The following is an 11,519-nucleotide window of genomic DNA, read 5'->3' on the forward strand; positions in this document are numbered from 1 at the left end:
AATCCCCTGCTTGGTTGTTTCGAAAGGGAAGGAACGGGCCGTCTGCACCTTCCCTTCAGAGGGGTTTCTATAAAAAAAAGGGGGATAGAAAAACAGCCAACACCCCCTCCCTCACCCCCTCTTTTCCTTCCTCCTTCAGCTACACAGGCCAGCCCTCTCAGCCGAAGCTGATCTTCTGTGACTGGTGTTGGAGGCCACCTGGGGCCTGCCCTCGCCGGCCGGCCTTGTTCCTGGGCCCGGCCTCCGCTGCGCAGTCCGGTCTCTGGTCCGATCCGTGGCCGGCTCTGTGCGGGCAGTCCGGACTTTGGTCCGATTCGAGGCGGCCCACTCCTCGCCCGGGCCCAGCAGTCGGATCTCTGCTTAGGGTTTCCGGCCTTCAGCCCTGCAGTATTTTAACGGCTGCCTTCGGCCCCGCCTTAGTGAGTGATCAATAAATACCTATAATAACCCTGCCTGTCCTCTTTTGCTGGATTCTTTAGACGGTAGCAAACGTCTTTGTGGCCCTGATACAGGCGCTTCGCGTTTAAGTCTGATTGGATCCGGAGATCTGGACCTGCGGCTGAGCCAGGCATGGAAACAAGGGCGGCCTTGCCGCCTGCTGGCCTGCCTCGGGCGATCCCTCCTTTGGTCCGATCTGTAGCTGTCCGGCCTGGCAGTCCTGTCCTTAGTCTGATCCCTTGCTCTAGAGGCCTCGGCCGTCCGATCCTTGGCCGGCCCTGGCGACCCTGTTGACCTTGCCTGGCAATGTTGATAATAGACGACGCCAAGGCGAGAGACCAGCCACGACGGCGAGGCGCAAGATCTCAACATGTTTGTTGACTGGATTAACTGTACGTGCTGCAGGGTTTTATAGGCTGCCTTTGGCCTACCTTAGTTAGCAATATATAAATCCCTATTATAACCCTGCCTGCCCTCTTTTGCTGGATTCTTCACACAGTAGCAAACGTCTCTGTGGCCCCGATACAGGCGCTTCGCGTTTAATTCTGATCGGATCCGGAGATCTGGACCTGCGGCCGAGCCAGGCACGGAAGAAGGGGCCGGCCTTGCCGCCTGCTGGCCTGCCTCGGGCGATCCCTCCTTTGATCCGATCCGTGGCCGGCTGGCCTTGCGGTCTTAGCCTTGGTCCGATCCTGGCCTTGCAATCCTGCCCCTGGTCCGATCCCTGGCCGGCTCTGGCGGCCTTGTTGTCAGCCCTTCCACAATCGGCGTGCCTCTCCATCTGAGAGCGTGCAGTACATCGTGGATTGTGATTGTCTTGGCCCCACGATGGTGGCTTGAGGTTGACGAGGGCAGCCTTGTTGAGAGTAGGTAGGCTTTTATACTAGATAATGTACTGGTTACGCATTGTATGTATTGTTGCTAGGGACAATCTGTCTATTTATTGCAGGCAGCTAATTGCAAGGGTTGAGTTAAAGCACCTACCTTTTACCTACCCCCCCTATTTCAACCCCCTATTTAGACTATAGACTAAAGGTGCTACTTTTAACCCTATCTCTAATAAAACTAGCTATTAGATTATAAATAAGATATAATCCTATATGTAAATAATAGTACTAACTATTAAAGTAGTAGGGCTTATATACATTTTATTAGTATTTTAATCTTACTATTAATTAAAGTAAACTAGACTTATTACTTACTTCTCTAATTATATATATGTATATGTAATATACTTTATAGATAGTACTATAAAGACTACTTAAGTTTTATGCTATAGTTAACATTATATAATAGAGTATTCTATAATATCTTTTCTATTCTACTAATTTAATACTTATAGAAAGGCTTTAAAAGAATAAGACTACTTCTACTTAGTCTACTATATTTTAAAAGCGAATACTACTAGTCTTTTAATATTCTATCCCATAGTTATTAAATAAATTAATAATATTAAAACAAAGCCTAACTTTACTATAACCTTAATGTAGCTGTAGTAATACTACATTAAATTTATCAATTATACTTATTGTAGATTAGGTTAATAAAAACTAGATAAACGCTTAATTTTTATACTTATATATAATGTTTTAGGAAAGTTAAACTTAGTAGTACTTTTATGTTTTTTTAAACTACTAAAGCTAGCTATCTAATAGGAAGGTAAAAAGTAGCACTTTTTATACGAATAGGTGTAAATAGGTAAAAAAGTAGGTGCTTTAACTTACGTTAATCTAGAGGTCTAACCCTGCACTTACGCTAGGGCGGCCCTAGGGGTTATTGTATCTCCCTGTGCAATCCCTCCTTTGGTCTGATCTGTGACCGGCCGGCCTTGTGATCCTGTCCCTGGTCCGATCCTGGCCTAGCGATCCTGCCCTTGGCCCGAACCTCCGGGTTGGCGTACCGTGGCCTTCGTACAAGTCCTAGGATGGCGCGCCGTCGCTGAGGCGCCGTCGACCTGGAAGATGACGGGCCCGCGTTTTCAGAGGGAGATCGATGCGCTGCCGACTTTGAACGTCGGGTTCATGAGTACCAGCCTCAAAGCAGGCTGGGCAGGCAGTGCAGCAGCCTTATCAGGGGGGATGATTCATCCGGTTTTATAGGCTGCAGGAAAATCATCCCCTTTTTAGTTGTTTGAAAACGGATGGAACAGGCTGTCTGCACCTTCCCTTTAGGAAGGAATAAGGGGGGGGGGGGGGGGGTTATAAACGCAGCTTCCCCCCCTCCATCACCCCCCTCCTTCCCTTCTCCCCACCCTGTGAGGTCAAATGACTTACCCCTGGAAGGGGGAGGGGTTCGGGCCTTCCTTCCCCTGGGAGGCTGCAACAGAGGCGGCCCAGGTCGCCTCGTACGATCCGGACTCTGGTCTGATCCCTGGCCGGCTCCGGCGGCCTTGTTGACCTCGCCCGGCCCGGGCCTTCGAGCTCTGCAGTCCATGGCGAGTGTCGAGTACACTACCAAGACCCTGCTGGGGTTAGGTATGCAATGTTATCTTGGCCTTAGGCCCTGCATGGTTTTATAGGCTGCTGGCCTGTCTCGGGCGATCCCACCTTTAGTCCGATCTCTGACCGACCGGCCCTGTAGTCCTGTCCTTGGTCTGGTCCCTTGCTCCTAAGGCCTCTACCGTCCGATCCGTGCCTGTCCCTGGCGACCTTGTTGACCCTGCCTATCAATATTAACAATGGACGACGCCAAGGCAAGACACCAGCTACAACAGCAAGACGCAAGATCTCAACATGTTTGTTACCTAGATTAACTGTATGTACTGCAGGATTTTATAGGCTGTCTTTACCTTACTAACTACTACCTTACCTTGTTAATCTTTCTTAAGAGTCTAACCCTAAGCTAAATGGCCTCTAATCTCTTATTCTTTATTCTTAATCTACTAAGATACCTATTAGTTAGTATGAGAATACCTTCTTTACTAACTAACCCTTTAGGTACTAAATTTACTAATGTAAAGTTTTCTATATTAATACTGAATGATATTATAGTGTTTGTATAAGTTTTGATGTATTTGTATTTATATTTCTTCCTATTCTTATAGAAATGCAAACTAACCTCTAACTTACTTTCTATATGTATAGAAATACAAATTAATCCCTATCTTGCTTTCTATTTTCATAGAAACGCAAACAAAGCGCTGCAATTATCTCCTTTTTTAGTACTTTTATTACATTTCTAAAAAAGATTCTAAATCTAAACTAAAACACACTACATAATAAAAGCCAGCTCTAACGTTAGGACTATCCTTAATATAGATCTGCGTAGTTGTTAGATAGTAGTATACTTTACAACCTAGCAGTTAGGACCTGCATGCATGTGCGTATATATGCAGATATGTAGGTGTAATACTATCCTATATGTCTTTATCTATTCTATCCATTCTATCTATCTATCTAGGGGAGGGATAGGGGATTGTTGATTGACGTTCCAGGCGACGACGACGGTTGGCTGACCATGCCTGGTCCGTGCGTCTTGCGGCGACTGCGCGTGCATGCATGGGGTAAGGGTTGCGGAGGGGGTTAAGGGTTAGTGAGTAAGTGAGGGGAACAAAGGGTTGCGGAGGGGGGGAACGGGTCTTGGTAACCCCCTACGGTAATCGGCTGAAAAAACAATCGGCAAAACGCACGGACCAGCCCTCCCCTTCTTGCGCGCAACCCTGCACCCCAACCCTGGTATTCGGCCAGAATACCACCGTCAATGACGCTTAGTCTATCCTTTTAGAATAATTAAAGACTAAGGATGATTCTATAATAAGAAAGAAACTAGTAAAATAAAACATTATACTACAATCTCTCTAGAACTACTTCTTTCTATAACTAGTGCTATAAAGTATCTAATTATAGAGTATAATAGAGACTACTACTTCTTTAGCTACTACTACAACTACTAGGAATAGATGAGGCTAAATCCTAGCCTTTTTAATTGTAACCCTTACTTTATCCTCCTCCTTCTCCTCTTGCCTCCTTCTGCCTCTCTGTCTTCTTCTCTACAATATTCCTCTATGCATCTGCTTGCTGCACCTGCTGTAACCTAACTAGTATACATCAACTTACCTGTAGCCCTAACCTACCTCCTTATGTTACAAGTCCCCTTGCCTACTAGCTTGTTTACGCTGCGCTGTCTCTAGACAGGCTGCATACGTAGAGGTGTATACATCTCTCTCTATGCCTAAGCAAGAACCTCTGTTTTGCTGCAGTATGCGGTGCACCTTATGGCCCTGCTGGCTGCGGTTGGCAGCGCTTGCTTCTAGCTTACGCTCTATCTATCCTCTAATAGGCGTAGGTAGGGTTAACGTTTTAGCCGTTTTGCTGTAGGGTGAATGCGCCAACCCCAGGGTTGCTGTGCACGTGGGGCGCGTTATCCTTATTTATCCTTTGTTTTTTTACGCTGTAATCTGCGAGAATCAGCCTGCGATAATGCATAGTTAAGATAGTAGTAGGGGGGCTGGCAGGACAGCTTCTATCCTGGTCTACAGCCATCGCAAGTCCGGATTAACTGCAGTAAGAGGGAACGAAGGGATAATGTCTTTAAAGGGCCAATGCTGAATCCAATGAGTTGTTTGCGTTAACCTGTTGATGCGTCTGTGACGGCGATGGCAAGACGGGTATCTAGCTACCGAACAGAGATATGACGTTGCCTGCGGCGAGGCACTCGCATCTCTGCAGATCGCTAAAGTATACATAAGGCTGACCTTGCTGCAATAAACTCTAACTGTATGCTGATTGACGTGGACCTTGAGGCTTGTTTTAGACGCTGGAGGCTGGATATTGTGGTACAGGATGTAGACTGCAACGGCACTGTCGAGATACGACGCGTAGTTCTAGTCTTGGAGCTCCTGGATTCTAAGGAGAGCCTTTTTGTAGGCATGCAGGGTTGAACATTAGAACTTTAATTTAGGCTCTTTAACTAAGATAAGTTGGTTTGCTGCACTAGTACGAAAAATGGCCTAGCCTGTAGGGGGCTGGCCTTGTTTGCTAGGGTTAGCACTATAGGGAAAGAGCAGGCTGGTAACTGTTTCTAGGCAGGGGAAACTAGGAAGTAGAACAGGGCATAGAATAAAGGATGTCCTTCCTCTGTTAACTGCTAACAATACCCTCCTGCTAATAGATTTAGGAAGGCGCAGGCTTGTGCGGCTTTGTAGGCTAAAGTGGCTTACTAGCAACTGCGGCGTTGGAGGCGGCTGCCCGGGGCGTGCCTCCCTGCCGTTGCTTCAATCCCTACGCAGCCGCCCCAGCCCCTAGCCCTGCTGTAGTTGGGGAGGGAACAACAAGCGGCTGGTTGGGTGGGCTGGCGTTGGGGAAAGCGGGTCTGGTCCCAAAAAGCGGGGCCGCTCCGGCCCGCCCACGTCCCTACTACTAGGCCGGTCCGCGCAGGAGGCCGAGGAGGGGCTGGTCCCTAATCTTGCTATTGCTCTCGTTCTTGGCTGTGCCTTGAATGGGTGTCTACGTACGGACGTTGGAGTAGCTTATGCTGCCGCGGAGGGCTACCTGGAGAATACTCGTGCTCGCTTCGACGAGCCGGGTGCCGAGGGTCTTGTCGGCCCGCCTCCGGTTGATCTTCGCGATGATATCGAACAAGGTGTCTAGAAGCCTGCCCTTAAGGGCTGTGTTGGTCTCTGTGCTACTGGACGACGCCGCTGCGGGTTGCGCCTGCCTCGGATGCGGCATGTCCTCTGACCCTCCTGCGTCGGACGGGCCTGCCAGTATCCTCTGCCGCTTAGTAGGTCGCATTGGGCCGGTTCTGGGACTTTGCTCTGGAGCGGACGACATAGATGGCATGGCCTGACTTGTGTCTAGGTGACTAAACTGTTAAACATGTGCTAGGTAACGGGACCGCCAGGATACCAAGCTCTAAGGTCTAGCGACGCTGTTTTCCTAGTCACAAGTATGTAAGTTAATTTAGAGCGACATGCGTCTACATAGAAACACGTTTTTATCACCTTAAGTGACATAGGGCTTTGTGATAGCGTGGAAACGCTAAGCTGTTTGCAGCTAAGCGTATAAACTTAAAGTAGTTTACATTTTTATTCTAAGACAAACCTTAACGCAGTGCGGCGATGCACCTAGCCTAACTTGACTGACTGGATGATAGAGCTACAGCAATCTATCTAGATAATATCGTCCCTGGTTCTAAATACATGTAGTATGAACTGGTGAGCATCCTTCCTTTTGGCTTTAAGCTCTCTGCAGGTTGCTTCTAGAGAGCCGCGTGGCACAAGCTTAGACTCCTCGTTGCGCGGCAATGGCCTGTTCCCCTTACAGATAATCCAGCTGAGCTGTAGCAGCGTCTGGTTGTTAACTCCCCTATGCTCTTTTTAGCAATTAGCTTTTGTCTGCATTAGGAGGTAGGTTATACTACATACCTATCCTTAGTGTTATTCTCTTAATGTATAGAACACTGCAGCAGTCTCTTGTTGTAGGGAACACAGCCGGCTTAAGGAACTACAACATCAAGATTTCATTTAAAGATAGAGACACTAGAGCAGTAAGTGGGGTGTATCTGATATTGTTGGCTAATGGGAGGCCTAGGGAACGCGTCGAGATTTCCTAGTCAAGCAGGGGGGCATGGAGTGGGACGATGAATGGGTTCGGCTAATAGTTGTACACGGACGGCCGTATCTCGACGCGTTCCGACGGAGAATACTTGAGTAGGTACAATGTCAATATCATGGCCGGTGAGCGCCCGCAGTTCTGCCTCCACCCTGCTCACTATCCTGCCAAAGTACAAGGAGTCGGTTAACCCTAACGACTCCTGCGACGACGACAAGCCTTCCGCTTCTGACTTGCGCTTCTACAATGAGACATCTTAAAGCATGCTAGAGCTGATTAACAGACTGTTCCTGACGATGACGAAATCCCTGGCAGGCTGCTGCCATTCGCCTAGACCGTATACGACACGGTTTATGAGACGGAGGAGCTCGAACTCGAACTTGCCAACGGCGTGCGATACTTAAGCTTTCTGTTGAACATCGTTAGGGACGACATCCTGCCGGACCACCTCTTCAACGAAATGAGCGCCTCTTGTAGCTATCACAAGCTACGGAACAACGGAGCAGCAACTCCCCTTGCCGCTGCAGCCGCGTGAGTCATCGGCCGTTCCCCACGAAACCAGCATCGCCTTGGCCAAACTCGTTCCCCTCTACCGCGAAGTCTTGCCCCTTCTCGCCACTGCATCCTCCATGACGTGGATCGATGGCTTCACACGCCGTCAGGTGGAAGGCGTGGTGGCCGAGCTGGAAAGACAGGGCAATACCATCGCCGCCCTGTTGGCCGTCCCGCTTCCTCCCGCGCCGCTGCCGCAGGACATCCGCTCCGATGGGCAACTCCAAAGTCGAACACGGACACCTGAGTGGTGGCGCGGATCGCCGTGGGTGACGGAGACCTTGGACAAGACTAGGCGTCACCGTGACGCGGTGGTGGTGCGAACGCATTGGCACCTACCTTCAATCGAAGTGGCCATGCAACGCATCCGAGGCGTGTCGAACTGAGGATCGTATCAGGCAAGTCGCAGTCAGGCCCAGTGGGACTGGTGGACAAGGCCAGTCATGATACGTTTTGGCTTCTAACAGTTCAGGGAGCTTCAGCTTCATGGCGCCGGGTTGTGCTCGTTTTTGGAGATCCCCCATCTTGTGTTTCTATTCCTCTGCTCCTATGTCTATTACTTGTGTTCTACTCTTTCTGTCCTCCTGCCTTGTTTTCGTCATCTAATGGCTAACAGCTTCTTGATTCTGTGAGAAAGTTTCACTTCTACTCTATACGACTGGTGGAATAGATATCAAGATATCCCAGCTACAGGCAGACAAGAAATGATTAGGCCATTTTTCGAAGTTCTTCTTTACATACACCTAAGGGCTTGCTTGCTGAAACTATTAAGTGGTGGTACCATGATAACACAGAAGTTTCGAGATGCAGGGGGGGACACATTGTGTCAGACAATACGAGCTAAGCTCTAAGGAACTGGTCAAATTATGCATGCAACATCAAGAAAAACAAACGTAAAACCCAAAGCCTAACAAGGACAATCAAACAATATATCGCACATCAATAGGTCCGCAAACACTGATCCTTATCAACGTCTACGGCTGCCATCCTCGCGACTAAGAGCGCTTCCTACACCCCGGTACTTCTCCCACGACTGCGCGGACGCCTCCTTGGCAGTCTCGGCGAGCCGGAACGCATCTTTGGCATCCACCCAGACGTCGTAGGCTTCGGCGTGCCTCTTGACGGATTCTGTCCAGTCCTCGTAAGTCTGCTGGTATAGGGTGCGTTCCAAATCCTGCTCCCTGGCCGAGACCTTGTATTTCTGAGCGGCAGCCTCTGCCTCGGCTTTGTAGTACCTCTCTGTAGCTGCTTGCAGTTCTCAGTGTTGCCGGGATGCGTGTCTCGACGCAAACAGCCAGTTCTTGTATTCCGCCGGTATCTTCTCATACTTTTCCTTGTTCTCCTTGCTTTTGATACTCAGGTCCATGAGGTCTTGCTCAAGACTACTGCTGTTGTCAAAGCCGTGATTGTCCCCAACCTGGACATCGTCCTTCTTCTCCTTCTCTTTCCCCTTCTCCCCCATATAGCCGCCATGCCTTTGCTCTGTTGTCACATCCGGGGGCGAAAGCCGGTCCGCTTCGCTTACGGCTGCGGTGGAAGTTGAAGTGAAGGGCCACGCCACGTTGCCCGAATGGCTCTGGCAACGCGATGGTGTAGTATGCAATAGTACGTGAGGGAAATGAAGCGATTGAGCCTCAAGTTGCCGAGTTTGGTGCGGTTGTTGCAGCAAATGTTTCTGCTTATCATTTGGCCCCTGCTGACTCTGCTGCTGACTCCGCAGAGGTGCTGCGCTCATGAATCTATGAGTGAGCTCATCAATGTTGGGATAAAGCTGACGCTGACTCGGCGGCGGTGACGGTGGCGGCTTGTGTTGGTTGCTGGCTTGTTGTTTTTGCTGCTGCTTCTGCCGCGAGTTCAAAGGCTTGTCGACCACGATGTTTCTCCATTTGGTAGACGGCGCAGGAAGTGTTTCGTCCGTGAGGTCGTTCGTGAGGTCGTCCGTGGTATTGGGAGCAGGGCCGACCGTCTTTGCAGCAGCAGCAGCCGCTGCTGAAGGAGAACGCGAAAGGGATGTCAGAGACAAGCTTTGGCAATTCCTCAATGCGCTCGTACAAGAAAAGGACCCTTTAGCCAAGGTGTCTAATTCGTCGTGGCTACATGGCCAGGTGCTTCGTGGAAGCCTGGTTGCTCTACGGGAAAACAGTGTCATTGCGCTGTCCATGTGGGAAGCACTCTACCACCAACCCGAAGTCGAAATCGAGCCTCTAAGACGGAACCTTCACGATGAATACACCATGTGCTGTGCCGACTTGGTGGTTCTTGATTATACAGTCACCAAGTTTAGGCGGGCTAGGATGTAAAGGAGGATAGAAACAGGGATGGCATAGAGCAAGAACAGCTTTTTCCGTGTAGTACAACAAGGTATGTGCTGCGTTCTTACTGCTGCTTCTGCAGGACCTGCTCCTGTGTTTGGTAGGAGTTTTGCTTTTCAGACAGTTGTTAGCGTATTGTAATTCATGGCATTAATACCCCCTACCACCTTATGTAGCCAGTTGTGTGTTCAAGGTGTGTAGCTAAAGGTTCTGCACGTAACAGCTAGAAAAGGGCTGCAACTTAGTGACACAATTTGGTCAATAACGCCCCATATTTTTCACTCTCTTCTTCCAGCTGCCAAAGTGGCCATTCATATCTGCTCTCCATGACGGCGATGCTTACAGCTACTCATGTTACGAGAACTGGACTCTCGGCCTCTTCGAGACTAAAGGTGGCAAAACTGACTGCCATACAATCAGAAGCTTCCAAACGGCTTCGTCACCATCACCGTCACAAGGGATTCTTGTCGGGGGCTCTGTTTTATCGTCGTCACGACCACAAAGTTTGGAAACTCTGACGAGACAAATGCTCTACCTGAAAACGCCGCTAGGAACGAGGACGACAACACCTTCGTCAATCTCCCTTAAACTGGCATCTATGAGAACTTACTTGCCCTTGACATAGAGACACCTGCTACTTATATGATGACGCATACAACCCTCTGGTCTACAGCGAATGCCTAGGGACAGACTTCGTTACCGCCAACAATGACGGCCAAGTCATTATTGAACTAGCGAAAACAGGGGCATTAGGCAGTTCTTAGCTGACGATGGCGGACTTGAACAGCAGGGGCTTGATGAAGATTCTTAGGGAATTTGCTACGTTGACCATGGTAAGAAGCTCTGTTTGAACATTCACATCCACCCTCTTAGCGTTAAAAGTCGCGCGGTATGTAGGTTTCACGCTATAAAGAGCAGTTGCAACGAGGAGGGAGGGTAGGTACGTAGGTTCTAAGCTGAAGCATAATTACAAAGATCAAGGGGGGGAGTAGTCCCGGTTGCATCTCGTTCAGTATGATCAGGGGGTTACCGACACGCTGTCGTATGCATATCCGTGTGAAGATGCCGGGTTTCGGATACTTCTATGACAGGATAAATGGTACGTGACTGTTTGGGGTCAAGTTTACCATGTGCCTAATCTTGAACTTTGTCCCTGAACTTGACATCCTTTGAGTACATGTGCACAACTACCTGCTGTCCGGGCTACAATCATGCTCGTGCTCACGAACGTCAGTCGTCAATAGGTCTTCTCCATTGCAGGCACACAAGATGTCCCTATCCTAAGCGCACGCACCAGAGGCGTCCCCCAACTCTTTTTCATGATCGATAATGCATCCTTCGTATTGTACTCGGGGTTGATGAAGACCACAACCGCCCGTGTGATGTTCCCCAGCCGTCCGTTCTGATGGGAGGACTTGTAGGTGGAGTTGGACATGAATGAGTACACCTGCATATGTACTCCGTCATGGTGATAGGTAGAGGGACTCTTTTGCTCTTACCCTTGACATGATCATAACATCACCCTTGACGAGTTCTACACCAAGACCTTGCAGCGCCATCTTCATTTAAAGAGTTTCAGTCTATGCTCAATCAACTACTTCTAGTAGAAATGCCGCTGCTAAAGAGCGAATGCTGACGAAGGATTAGACTTGACTCGACTACACGC

At 49.1% G+C, this 11,519-nt stretch overlaps 1 protein-coding gene across 1 annotated transcript; it reads right to left on the reverse strand.

Annotated features, from left to right (window-relative positions):
- Positions 1–5,882: 5,882 nt before the first annotated feature.
- Positions 5,883–6,170, reverse strand: CDEST_09170 (uncharacterized protein; the record flags this gene model as incomplete). The annotated part of the gene is made up of 1 exon (XM_062925329.1): positions 5,883–6,170. The coding sequence occupies one exon, from the start codon at positions 6,168–6,170 to the stop codon at positions 5,883–5,885; it is 288 nt and encodes a 95-aa protein (XP_062781380.1).
- Positions 6,171–11,519: the final 5,349 nt, after the last annotated feature.

The sequence above is a fragment of the Colletotrichum destructivum genome, chromosome 6, assembly GCF_034447905.1.
Source record: "Colletotrichum destructivum chromosome 6, complete sequence".
NCBI lineage: Eukaryota > Fungi > Ascomycota > Sordariomycetes > Glomerellales > Glomerellaceae > Colletotrichum > Colletotrichum destructivum.